Source organism: Chenopodium album, chromosome 1 (genome assembly GCF_948465745.1).
Source record: "Chenopodium album chromosome 1, dcCheAlbu1.1, whole genome shotgun sequence".
NCBI lineage: Eukaryota > Viridiplantae > Streptophyta > Magnoliopsida > Caryophyllales > Amaranthaceae > Chenopodium > Chenopodium album.
The window spans coordinates 57,744,630-57,758,239 of record NC_137834.1 but is presented as its reverse complement, the minus strand read 5'-3'; the positions used below and the strand labels follow the sequence as shown (position 1 = coordinate 57,758,239).

The 13,610-nt window shown below is 35.1% G+C and overlaps 1 protein-coding gene across 5 annotated transcripts; it reads left to right on the top strand.

Annotated features, from left to right (window-relative positions):
* The first annotated feature begins 335 nt into the window (after positions 1 to 335).
* LOC145590134 (2-methoxy-6-polyprenyl-1,4-benzoquinol methylase, mitochondrial-like) lies at positions 336 to 13,582 on the top strand. 5 transcript variants are annotated; one of them, XM_081646991.1, is made up of 9 exons: positions 337 to 511; positions 1,328 to 1,454; positions 1,774 to 1,835; positions 5,211 to 5,360; positions 6,043 to 6,187; positions 7,321 to 7,392; positions 8,290 to 8,398; positions 12,857 to 12,958; positions 13,141 to 13,582. In XM_081646991.1, the coding sequence occupies exons 1-8, from the start codon at positions 418 to 420 to the stop codon at positions 12,956 to 12,958; spliced, it is 861 nt and encodes a 286-aa protein (XP_081503117.1). In that variant the 5' UTR covers positions 337 to 417; the 3' UTR covers positions 13,141 to 13,582. The 5 variants fall into 5 exon arrangements, with proteins under 5 accessions (XP_081503125.1, XP_081503117.1, XP_081503044.1 ...); XM_081646918.1 differs by having other exon boundaries at positions 13,063 to 13,582; XM_081646966.1 differs by having other exon boundaries at positions 13,060 to 13,582.
* The last annotated feature ends 28 nt before the right edge of the window (positions 13,583 to 13,610 follow it).

Here is a 13,610-nt window from a genome sequence, read left to right as displayed (position 1 = left end):
CTTTGTCAAACACGAACATGTTCTTTTTTGTCAAATATAATGTTCTTTTTCAAACACGTTTAACCACCCAAATAACCATGAAAAATAACATGTTCTTTTTGTAAAGACTTTATGTTCTTTGTAATGTCATGTTCTTATCAAACACAAACATGTTCCTTTGTCAAACACATGTATGTTCTTTTTTTTTTGCCCATGTTCTTTTTTTTTTGCCCATGTTCTTTAAATATGTCTAATGTTATTTCCGGGTGCACCATGCGCATGGTGCACCCGGGTGCACTATACTATTTTCAAAAAACAAATGCTATTTTGCAACACTTCATTTTTTTTTTCTCTTCAAACAAATGCTATTTTTTCCAACTACTCTATATCAAAGAATTCAGTCTGCGGCAATCGAACATCCACATCCCCACACCAACAATGGCGTTGCGAGCTTTTACGAGAGCTTCGCGCTCTAAGCTTTTGCCTCTTCTCCCTTCCGTTTCTCGTCTGCATTCCCACGCCACTAGTTTCGGTAAATAATCACCTTTTTCAATTGAATGTTTGTGTGAATAATCACTTCTTTTGCTGATTAAATTTGGTTATTGTGCTGTTTTTGATTAATTTTCGTTCTGATCTCATTTTCTGGCTAATTAATTAGTTTTAGTGAAAATTAATTGAATTTTAGTGATCCTGATTTAAAATTCGTAGATTGTGCTGCACTTGGTGAGCAAATTTTACTCGTATGCCGTCAGTTGGTAATGTTGTAATCGCCTCGTTCCGTCTTGACCTTACTGTATTAGACATTGAATAATGCTACAAATTTAATGTTCCTTTCGCTTGGAATTAATAGTCACGTTGATAGTGTAGTTTGAACTAGCAATGTGAGTATCAAATTCGTATGGAATGACTATTTTGAATTGTTGTGTAGTGTTACCAGTAACCAGTGTTTATATATCGAGTGGGATTGTTAATTATTCGATTTAAAAAAAGTTGATGAGTGTATGTAATCTGATTTAGTTTTCTTCTTTATTCGTTGTTTGGTGTGACATTTGTGGATTCTTGAATATGAGGCAAGTATGAATACGCAAGAGGATTAGTATGTGTTTCATAATGCATCCCATTTATGTATATCATAATTTTAATAGCGGTAGACAGTTTTAAGTAGCACATTTTCAACTGGGTATGAACCAATTCGCTGTCTTATGCGATATCTTTTTGCGGGTTTCTGCAAATTTGGTTGAATGGCTGTCTACAGTGAGATCCTCATGCAATAAATTAATTGTTGTTTTTTTACTTTGTACTTCTTACAACCACGCAATGAATCCACGTTCTTTACAATTTCTTTCAGGTTTTAAGGAAGTGCGTGAAGAGGAGAAAAGTCAGATGGTTGGAAATGTCTTTTCAAATGTTGCTTCAAGTTATGATTTGATGAATGACTTAATGAGTGGTGGTCTGCACAGATTATGGAAAGATAGGTTTGTTTCTGATTGTAGTGGACAAGTCACTGAAGTTGCTTATCATTTACAGTGTGATTTAATTAGGGCATTTAGGGGAAGGGACATCGGGGGCCCCATTTTTTTTAACTGGTTTGTACGTGGAATGAGGGAAGCTTGGAGGGAAGGGAATTTGAGGGATTCAAATAAACGTTTCTAATGTTGGAATGTTCGAAGAAAATTGGAAGCTTACCTTTTTCTGCTCTCTTTACCCTCACCTCCCCTTCCCTCATTATCAATTATTAATCCGTCATGGTTTTCACTTCAATCGCAATCACAATGTTGTATCTTATGCTGTCAGATTGGTAGAAGAACTGAATCCATTCCCTGGAATGAAGCATCTGGATGTGGCTGGTGGAACAGGTCAGTTCTCATGCCCTGACTTAACTTATTATTGTATGTATTGGAATTCAGTGCAGGTGCTGTGGCATGAGAGAAAGTATGATGATAACTGTAAAGCACGATCAACTTTAGGAGATGAATTCTCCAAGCTCATGATTTGTGAAATTAGGAACTTGTGTAACTATTATCTTGAACTACTGACATCCTTACTGGTTTGATAATCTCAGTGCTTCCCTTCTGGCATGTTCTAAAATTATAAAGTTAGACAGTTATACATTTTGGTTTTCATGTAGTGATAATAGGAAACATCGTTTTGTGCATATCTTGTCACTTAAATGCACCAGCTTGAACTTTAAGTTGTTTTCTTTTCAATTGAAGTGAATATTATTGTTATTTTTAGTTTAGTTTAGTTTAATTTCAATATATAAGTGCCACTTCAATTTTATATATTGATGGTAGATGATTTATAATTGTCAGTGGTGGACATTCAATCCGGAGGGATGGACTACGGATGTCTCATAAGTTGGCATAAACTTTAACCAGGAAAAAAAAAACCTTTACTTGAACACATAAATAGTTCAATACTTATACAACCCAAAAATCCAAGATACTTACACTACAAGAAAATATAGCAAATTTAGACACTTTTGCTTCGATGCTTTTGGAAAGGTTGTCGAGAACATAGGGTCTGTGAAAAAAATGTAGACATTGTAGCAAATTTAGATGCTTTTCCTTAAAACATATTTTTTATGGTTTGATTGGAGGGGAATGGCATGATGATCTTGGACTTTAAGATCTAGCAGTGTTTTGTTTGTCATAAGGCAGAGGAAGGCTTGGGGTATGGTGGGTGATCTCAAAATATTTTGCTTTGGTAGAACTATAAAGGGGTTTTGGGGAAAGTTTCCTCGTGAGGAGTTGTCATTCTAGTATAACTTCATTAAAAGCAAGTAATTTTGTGTCAAATTAGATTCTAAAGATGGATGACTCACAATTGCCCAATGGAAAGTCATTTCACAAGTTTCTTAGTTAGTTACCCCACTAGTGAGGTTCAAGATAGAGTTGGTAAAAGAATCCACTTTTGAGATTGGGATTTTGAGTAGACGTTTGGATATATAGCAACCTCTTTGTACTTTATACCCACGTCTATCATTCATCCACTCTACATGCGTGTTTAGGATAAATTGCAGTTTTGTGAGGTACTTAATCTTTAGGATCCCCTTGTCCCCTCCCCCCCCCCCCCCCCCCCCCCCACCCACCTAAAAAAAAAAAATGATCAAGTCTATGTTTGCATTTTGGATATTCAATTAGAAATTGAGGAGAATTTAGAGTGTTAATTGGAGATTATTCAAGGAATTTTTTTGCAAATCATTCCTTTTTTGTCTTAATTGCGCCAAATATCTTGCCCTCCCCTTAGAAAACTTATCTAGAAAGTGAAGGTTCTTTCTAAGGTGATATTTTGGTGTGGACTTTAGCTTTGGGAAGTATCAATAGGTATGATTTTCTTCAAAAGAGGAGATTAAAATTTGCTTGTTTTACAGAGCTACTATCGAGTCATGTTCTCATGATTTCCTTCAATGTGATATTGTTGGTTAGTTCCTTCGATTATGAAGGACTATAGGAGTGGTTTTGGATTCACTTTGTGGGGTTTGGGGAGGGTGGAGAATTTGCTTTGGAGAAATGTAGTGATGGCTATCCTTTGAGGCTTTGAGGTGTTTGAGTTAAGTAGAAATGACAAACGTTCAATGGCTATGGTGTCGTGTTTGATATATTGTGGGATAAAGTCACTTTGGTGGCTTCTTTGTGGACTACCAGCTCCCCATATTATTCTATGCGTAAAATAAAAGGAATTTGGCTGATTTGTAGATATGTTTATCCATTATTCCCTCTGTCCCGCAAAAAAAACTCTCCATTTCTCTCTTATTGCTTGTCTCACATAAGACATTCCATTTCTCCCTGACTTGTCTAAATAATATTGTAATGTTTTCCTTTTTCCTCTTATATCTTCATTCTACTCCCTTAAAGTTTTATGGGACCTACTTTCTCGTACCTCACTTGGAAAAAAATAAAGAATACCTGCTATTTAGTTTTTATTTTTTTATTTTTTTTATTTTTTTATTATATATATATACACACACACACACACACACACTCATACTTCACAAACCCCAACACCAACACTTTTCCAAAAATACATGTCCAAGTAAAATAAGAAGCTTTGTGTGAGACAAAGGATTATTTTGTAGCCTTGCAGGATACCTTGTCTTAATTAACCTTGCATTTTTGGATAAAAATGTCTTATAAAAATGCATATGAATAGTTATTAAAGTGAAGCCTTATGTTTTTGTGTGTGACAAAACTTATTAATAAACTCATCCAAAATTTAAATAAGTTAGATCTTTAGTTTAATGTGGTCTAGTTTTTCATCATGTAATATTAAAATGATTTTATATAGGGTTTTCAGATTTGGGTACCCTTAGTTTGCAGTAGTTGATAAACCTCCAAGTCAAGTGATTAGGTACCCGGAAGTTTAAAATTAACTAATGAACTTAGCACCCTTTATCGTTTCTTGATTCCTAAAAACAAAGACTAATCCCAATCCATTTCTAATTTCCAAAATTGAATAAACACGTTTTGCTACCCACTATGTACAATTATAAGTGCTTAATTGCTTCAAAAAAAATTCATTATTCAATATTGATATTATCCTAGCACTTTTTTGAAATTGGCTTTTGCAATTTGCTTCATTTAATTCATGTAGAGAAGTTCATTCATCTTTAATGCACTTGTCTAGTTGCCTGCAACTCCAGAGAACTTGGGAGAGAGAGTTTGTAAGGAGGAAAGAGTTTGCAAGTGAGTATTACAATAAATATAGTAATATTTTTCATATTTCCCCAAATGTTTATGCCCTGTGCTTAGTTGCTTACACGTTGTGAGACAAGGTTAATTTCTTTGGCACTGTGAGATATCTAGGTCTTTCTAGATTATGTTGTTTCCAATTGTGGCTGGATCATTATCATAATTTAAATTAGCAATAAATTGCTTCATGCAGAGGGTTTTGTTTTGTTTTTGTTTTTTTTTTTTTTTTTTTTTTTTAAGTTCCATTACTTTTTCTTTAACTTGAGGTCTCATCTTTATAAATGCACACTTTACTAATCAAATAGGGTGTGTAGAGCCTTGAGTATAGTCTAGCATGAATACTCTTCCTCTTTGTCTCTACCTATTTTTGTACATATATTTATATGAAAAAATGACGAACCTTTAAATCAAGAGAGAAGTCATATAGGCATATAAGTTGTTTTTTTTGAAGATTTGTAATGTGGGGCCATAAAATGGATTTAATTTTGGATGAAATGTGCTGTAAGCTATTTGTAATAGTTGCCTTTTCTTATTTGGCAGGTGATGTTGCTTTCAGGGTTTTGGATTCAATTAAGCGCAAAGCATTGCTAAATGCATCTAAAGATTATCTACTGGAAGAAACTAAAATCTATGTTTGTGACATCAACCCAAAGATGTTAGATGTTGGTAAAAAGAGGGCTTTGGAAAGAGGTAAAATTATGGACTTTGTAAAAATTATATCACTATGTTTCCACCTGTTTCTTCTCTTTTTGTATTATACTTGATTTTCTACTTAAAACTATTGGGAAAATTGAAAAGTCTTGCAATTTATTTATTTTCATTTAAGATGTCAAATCTGTTTCCACCCTCAATTGATGAAGCTTATAAGGGAAGTGGGCTTGCTCTGAGTTCAACAGTTCCTGGACAGTTGTTTTCTAAGCCACACTTGCTTAGAGTTCATATGCTTGCCTGCTTGGGAACTACTTTAACTATGTTGAAAACTTTTAGTGAAACTGTCATTAGGTATACCCAAGTGAGTGAGCGTTGTGTCATTCATGGCTAGTTTATTTGCAAAGCTCCATAACAAGAGTTATTTATTATTTTTACTATTATTTAATGTATCAGTCTTTTTGTATAGTTGTGCCTGCAATTAGTTATGTCTTAACTTTTATCAATAAATTGTATTGTTTAAGACTAGATCATTTTGTAGATAAACTAACCTATGCAAGCTTTAGGCAAGCTCTAACCCAAAATCTTTAGCTTGTCTGCTATTACACTTTACCCTATTCTTTGGCTATCCTGTTTCTTCCTTTTTTTTCCTCATTAAATCTCCTCTTTGCTCTTTTCTTTCTTATGTCAATGCTTACTATTGTGATGTTTTCAACCGGTATAGGTCTTGGAGGAGATACGTCTTTAATATGGGTGAAGGGTGATGCTGAATCTTTGAAGTTTGAAGATAATTCAATGGATGGCTACACTATTGCATTTGGGATCAGGAATGTTACGCACATAGAAAAAGCTCTTGCAGAAGCCTACAGGTTAGTTATTAACTGCTCAAGGATAAGAACCTTTGAATGTCAGTACAAAATTTAGATCAGGAAATTCCTGTAATAGTGCTTTAATTTATTGAAAATATTGACTGGATGTATATATGGTTGTGCACTTCCCTTTAAAGGGCCATGAGGAAGAATTTGTATGTTTTCAGTGGCTTTTATAGCCTTCTTGAGACTTGAGTACATTCTTAGCCTGGTAAACTAGCGATAAGTGTTCTTATTTATTTTTCAGATAAAAGCCTCAATATCAACTGACGTATATTAGTGTGAAGACTGTGAACCACTGAATGGAATACTTTGATTTGTAACTTGTTGGCTGGTCTTGCTAGTGCATACTAATATGCAGTAAGCACAAGTTGCATTTGTAAGAGGCTGGATTGTTCTGAAATTCTATATGTGTGAACTTCTGATGTTAGTCAATAATTTATTGTGGAACTTACTGTCAATACAAAAATGTAATTTTACAACGATTTAGAGGTTATTTTCTGGAACAATTACATTTTGGCTTCTATCATTCAATGAAGCTCTGATATTAACGTAAATTATTAAATCTACTAAAATTGGCACTCAAAATAACCTTTTAAAATAGCTTCAATAACAGAGGAACTAATAGAATATTTTTTGGGTTCCACTGCAAAGTATGGTTTTAGTTTATTTAATTGTAGAAGTTTTCTTCTACTAACATTTTCATCCAAATGTTTGATTGGAAACTTGTGTAGTTGTATGATTGGGTAGTTGTGGCATTAAGACTACCTTAGAGTTGTTTTTTTTTTTTTTTTTTTTTTTTTTTTTTTTTTTTTTTTTTTTGGTGTTTAGAGAGCCACAAGGGCGCGGGTGATGAGAATCGATCCTAGGATCACCTAGGACCGGGAGGGGACCTTAGAGTTGTTAGCATAAGCAGCAATGTAATATGAGGTTTTCTGCATGGCTCATGCGGAGGCTCTCCTATATAAAACTTGGCATTTCTTGATTAGACCTTTTGCATTGTGCATATTTATGTCCCCCTCCCCCCCCCCCCCCCTCTTTTTTTGTCCTTTTTTGGCAAACTTGTCATCATGACATGTCCATTTATGATTTTTACTCAAATTGTTGCTAAGTTAGTTTTCTATGTTTTATAGGGTACTCAGACGTGGAGGGCGGTTTCTTTGTCTTGAATTAAGCCGTGTCGAAACTCCTATTTTCAAGCAATTGTGAGCATATTATGACCTTTTGCCATGCTCTTGCACTCTTATTTTGTTTCATTACTGCCATTTCTGGATGTAATGCTTATCACTGCACTCTTCTTCATGCATAAGGACCTTTAGCTTCTTGATTGTGATCTAAGGCAACTGGCTTATTGCATAACAATTAGTGCAAAGTGCACCATACTGTTAAATGCCTTGGTTTTAGGGTGGCTTTTTGCATGCATTTGACAACAAAATGACTATTTATACGCTGGCCTCTTAGTTAAGCAATGGTGTGAACTGGTAGAGTTAAAACTAGTGATATGCTTCAAAGGAGATGACTAGGGATGGCTGTTTTGCCAGTTGTGTGTGCTGTGTTGTGCCAAAGTGAGTCTTGCTCACATGATCATCTTCATTGTGAGATGGCAAGCAATGTCGGTAAGTTGCTTTTTTCTGTGCATGGGGAGTCCTAGTTATCCTCAAACTGTTTATGAGCTGTGGCAGGTTCATTTTGTGTGCATTGGAAGGGATCGGCAGGTTCATTTCGTGTGCATTGGAAGGGTAAAGGAGATGTGTTGCCATGCTTTATGGTGATTATGTGGTGTCTGGCGTTAGAATGGTTATTGCAACTTTTTCAGGATAATTAGTTAGGGATGTTCTGTGGGATAGAATTACTTATTTAGCATCTTTGTAGGCTATAAGGAGGTTGGGGTTTTTAACAGTTAGGCTTAGGCTAAGTTCAGTTCATCTTATTTTTGCTTCTTTAATCTAATCTGAACTTATGTTTTTTAATTTGAACTGATGTAAACTTATAATTTCTGATTTGAATTGATGTGAACCCATTCAAAAATTCCATGTAATTGGTCTAGCATTTACAATGTCCCACAATGATTGCTATAATCTTATGTCGCATCTTTTGTGCAGATATGATTACTATTCATTTTCTATCATTCCTGCCGTGGGAGAGTTGGTTGCAGGAGATAGAGAGTCTTACCAATATTTGGTTGAAAGTATCCGTCGCTTCCCTTCACAGGTGATAGCAACTTGCCCTCCTTTTTTTAGCTGTGCAAATATTAGGAGAGAGTAGTGAAATGCTTTGCAAGCCATTTCTCTATTTATTTATGATTATTCATGTATCATTGGAGGTAGAGTCGTGCAAAAAAATTTCCTTTCTATCACAAAGGGCAATGATGTAGATAGGTCTCAATCTTTAGTCTTGGACACCAGCCCAAAACTATAACCTACTAAGTTTGCATCCACAGTAATAGTATTTTAGCTAGATTAAGAAAGGGAGAAGCATGATCTTAGGTATGAAATATTCATAGTTAAAAGAAAAGGAAAATATACATGACATCAAACTTGATGTGAGTGTTAAAAAGCTTTTAACCATAAAACTAGAATTAGTGATAGAGTTTTCATTGAGGAGTTGTCATTAGTTTTGGTTTTAAGGGAATCTGTACATTGTAGGTCATTTCTCTTCATTTATAGAATTTAATTTGTTGTTTACAAAAAAGAAGGGTGGATATACTTCTCACTCGGCAATTAAGCAGTGAAAGTCTATAAGTGTTGGTGTAATTATATGTGAAATGTGTCTATATGTGAACTGTTATCATGTGTGGATTCTATATACATTTTGTATTAAAACTAGTTATATATTGTTAGTGGACAATGGACAGTGCTAATGCGACTTAACTGTGCATACTCCTTTAGATCATAAGGTATTCACATTCTTTCACCAATCTAAAGATTCTCTTTTTAAAGCTTTTTTCATGTTTGTTGAATACTTTCTCGATTGTAAGGTTATATCATTAAGGCTAAACTAATGCTTATATACAAGAAGCTGGAAAGTAACCATCTTTCCATGTACTATCTCCTTTCATGAAATACTTCCTACTTTTCATATGGGCTGTTTCATGAAGTTTTTTCCGTAACTCTTTCCTTTTTTCCAAGGAAATAATATTATTTTTCCGTAACTTGGCCTACTTTTGGGACATTTATCTTATTAACGCTATCTCTCTCCTCATAAAGTAATCACATGTACTAGTATACTTTATGTTATTTATTATTCTTGGTATGTGTTTCTATAGTAAATAGGAAGAACTACATGAACACATGGAGTACATAACAAGTCCAAAGAGCTAAACAATTAGGAAATAAAATGTGTTTGTTGCAAGTACCTTTTGTCTTAGACATGAAAGTTATATGCTCTTTCTCATGAAGCTAAGTGATTCTACGTTAGAATTGAGCAAATCAAGAAATCAAATATAGCTCAAGCAATAAGATAAACCAAATGTATTCTAGTTAATACTCCCCTTAAAGGACACCCATCTACTCCCAAAATGGGTATGCAACATTGTACAAAGCCATCTTTACAAAGCTTTGAAACAAGTTTACATCCTCCGGAAAAAGGGTGGAGGCTGTCAATCCCATCTGCAACTACAAATGCACTAGATCCTGGATTATACTTCTGAATTGTAGCTGCATAATCCCATACCCTTTCGTAGCGAGATGCATTACCATGAATTTTTTGTAATGCTATCATCTTAGCAGTAGTAAGCCTTATAGTACCTTATCTCTCACCCCAAAATTTTGCACAACATTAAGATTTTCTGTTTGAAACTCACACTCATGCTCTAATCTCATGCTCTTTAATAAGAGAAGTTTCCTCCAACTTCAACCTTCCAGTGTGTACCTTAAATATGTACTTACTACAACCCTCTTCCCCTTCTTCCAAGGGCAATCACACCCTTTTTTTTTCTTTTCTTTTCTTTTTTTTTTTTTTTACAATATGCTCCCACTTTATGGTTGATCGTATGCAAAAATAGTATTCATAACCTTTTTCAATCAAGTGTGCTGAAAAGCAACATTCGTAGGGAATTTCAACCCATTAATCAAAGTGATATTTTTTAGCAAAATTCCCTATTTCAGTCTAGTGTGCTGAAATGCAAAATAAGGTTCAAAACAAGGTAACCATCATGCTCCTCATCCACACATCATATCCCTCCAAACTACCCTCCTCACTAGAATTTTCATTCCACTACTTATTCGGCAAGTGCACTTCATCCGCATCTTCATTAATGTCCAAATCATAACTCAAATACTCTACCTCCCATCTATGCTCCTAGTGACTTTTTCCAGTCTTGCCAAGATCAACATTACTTATAAAAAAGCGTCATCTTCAGCATCTTCGGTGTCTTTATCTGTGTAACCTCAACTATAGCAGAAAACTTTGTAGGGAATCAGTTTTTGATTTTAACTTTCCTAGTATAATATCCAAAGGAGACGCTCAAGATTGTTCTAACTACCGAGGAATTAAGCTTATGAGCCACACTATGAAGCTGTGGGAAAGGGTGATTGAACAAAGGTTGAGGGCATACACAAGCATTTCAGATAACCAATTTGGTTTTATGTCTGGGAGATCTACTATGGAGGCAATCCATTTGATAAGACAAATGATGGAGTTTTATAGGGTAAAGAAGAAAGATCTTCATATGGTCTTTATTGATTTAGAGAAGGCATATGACAAGGTGCCAAGAGAGATACTTTGGTGGGCAATGTTGAAGAAAGGTATCCCACGAAGGTATGTAGACCTAGTTAAGGATATGTATCGGGATGTGTCAACAAATGTGAGGACATGCGGAGGGTTGACAAAAGATTTCCCTATTACAATCGGATTGCATCAAGGGTCTGCATTAAGCCCTTTTCTTTTTGCAACGGTTCTAGATGAATTAACTAGACCATTTCAAGATGAGGTTCCATGGTGTATGTTGTTCGCGGATGATATCGTTTTGGTGGATGAGACTAAGGACGGGGTTAATGTTAAGTTGGAGCAATGGAGGCAAAGGTTGGAATCTAGAGGGTTTAAGCTAAGTCGGAGTAAGACTGAATATTTGGTATGTCGTTTTGGCACTCAGAGGGGGACAAGCAATGAAGTGGTGAGTTTGGATGGAAAGGATTTGACCATGAGTGAATGTTTTAAGTATCTTGGGTCGATCATCCAGAAGAATGGTGACATTGATCAAGACGTAACCCACAGAATTAAGTCAGGGTGGCTTAAATGGAGAGCGGCCACGGGAGTGTTATGCGACCGCAGCATTCCCCTACAGTTGAAGGGAAAATTCTACAGGACTGCCATAAGACCAGTGTTGCTCTATGGTACAGAATGTTGGGCTTCTAAGAAAGAGCATATTAAAAAGATGGAGGTTACGGAAATGCGCATGTTAAGGTGGATGTGTGGAAACACTTTAAGAGATAGAATCAGAAATGAGGTTATTCGCAAGAAAGTAGGTGTGGCAGACATTGCAGATAAATTAAGGGAAAATCGTCTGCGTTGGTTTGGACATGTAAGACGGAGACCCGTGGGTGCACCGGTGCGAAGAGTGGAAGAGTGGGATCATGGAGGGATTAAACGAGGAAGAGGGAGACCAAAAATGACTTGGTTGGAAGGAGTGAGGAAGGATATGAAGTGCATGGATTTACGTGAGGATGAAGTATTGGATCGTAAGGGATGGAGGAGAAAGATTTATGTTGATGACTACACGGAATAATCATATTTGGTTCATGTTAGCCGACCCCACTTTTGGGATTAAGGCTTTGATTGATTGATTGATTGATTGATAGTATAATATCCATGGATATCTATTTATTTTAGAATGGATACTTCCTTTGAATTTCAATACATGTTTCACTTTGACTTTTAATACTGTTTATGTACAAGTTTATAACCACATTTTATTCACTAATATGTGAAAATAAATGTTGTTATGATGTATCTCTTTATATTAATTTATTCTAATATAATTAATATTTGTAATTCATGCTCATAAGATGTGACTTAGTTTTACGCTGGCCACCACAGACCTACTGCAACTCTCCTCCTTTATTTGGGCTTGTAGTGAATGCCACAAAGTTACATTCACTGACTATGAATACCACAAAGCGGTGCTCACAAACAATTTATGTTAGCCGACCCCAAATCATTTTGGGACTAAGTTTGTTGCTTGCTGCGTAGACCCAAAACATGAAAGTAAAAAATTTGAGAAACAAAGGAAGTATCAAATATGCAAATGAATTTTGAGTGCTTTGCTTATCCTTTGTATAGGGTTTTGTCACTTGAATGCATCATTAGAGCTTTGCCTAGGATTTTTAATATCTAAGCTAAGCTATATACTTGATCTTTGTAAAATCTCATTTCTCATTCATCTGGATGAGTTTTGTTTAATTTAATAAATTTAGCATTAAACCATCTCATTGCAGGTTCTTAAAATATGAATCATACACAAATATATTAATGTTGCTATGCTACACATTAGCTGACATAAGTGGTGGACAAATTGTATTGAATATTTTGTGTAGTGACCTAATCATTCTTGTACTGTACTTGTAGGGTTGTAGCCATGGTTGTTATGCACTTATGCAGCTATTTTAGTCCTAGTTTTTTCAATCTGTTATTATTTTTGCATAGCTAAGTCTTCTTTGTACGCTTTTTCAGGACAAGTTTGCATCAATGATAGCAGAAGCAGGATTTCAGAAAGTAGAATATGAAAATCTTATTGGAGGAGTGGTTGCCGTCCATTCAGGGATGAAAATTTAGGTAATATCTATTTCTAGTCTGATTATCGAGTCACTCGGCTAAAAGAAACCACAGAAATTCTTAGTTGCTTGCAATAATTATAATACTCCTTATTGTCTCAGCAGACATTATCACTTGAATTTTGAGGCTAATTTGAGAATTTTGCTTCATTCACCCTGATACGTTGCTTGGTAACCACACAGTTAGAGCTTAGAGGTAACTTGATGTCATCTGCTGAGAATCCAAAAACTCAAAATTGCAGCAAATGCTATAGCTATTATTTGAAGGCTATAACCATACTTTCAGAAGCTTCACTCAAACATGTTAGGTTGAAATAGAATCAAGATAAGAGAAATATTACAAGAGAGCTCTGTGGAGAATCAAGATCAAAATCGATCAGCTTTATGTTGCAGTTGCTCTATTTTAGTCGTGTTTATTAATCTTTGTATTGTATTTTTCATATATGCTCTGAAAATAAATTCAATCACAGTAATCGGTTGCTATGTTGCTCAATTTCATAGTTAATAAGTCCTGTGTAATGTTTTACTGATACCTAGCAAATCATTACTTACTCTACTACTTTGTGCCGTGTACTTGTAATACTAGACTACTAGTCCCATTATGATTTCTTTTCTTTTCATAAAAGGCGGTTTGTTCATGTCCATTATATGCA

Coding starts and splice junctions, on each gene's coding strand:
- LOC145590134 (XM_081646991.1), top strand. CDS start 418: ATGGCGTTGCGAGCTTTTACGAGAGCTTCGCGCTCTAAGCTTTTGCCT. Junction 1,455..1,773: donor CACAGATTATGGAAAGATAG/GTTTGTTTCTGA, acceptor TTATGCTGTCAG/ATTGGTAGAAGAACTGAATC. Junction 8,399..12,856: donor TCCGTCGCTTCCCTTCACAG/GTGATAGCAACT, acceptor ACGCTTTTTCAG/GACAAGTTTGCATCAATGAT.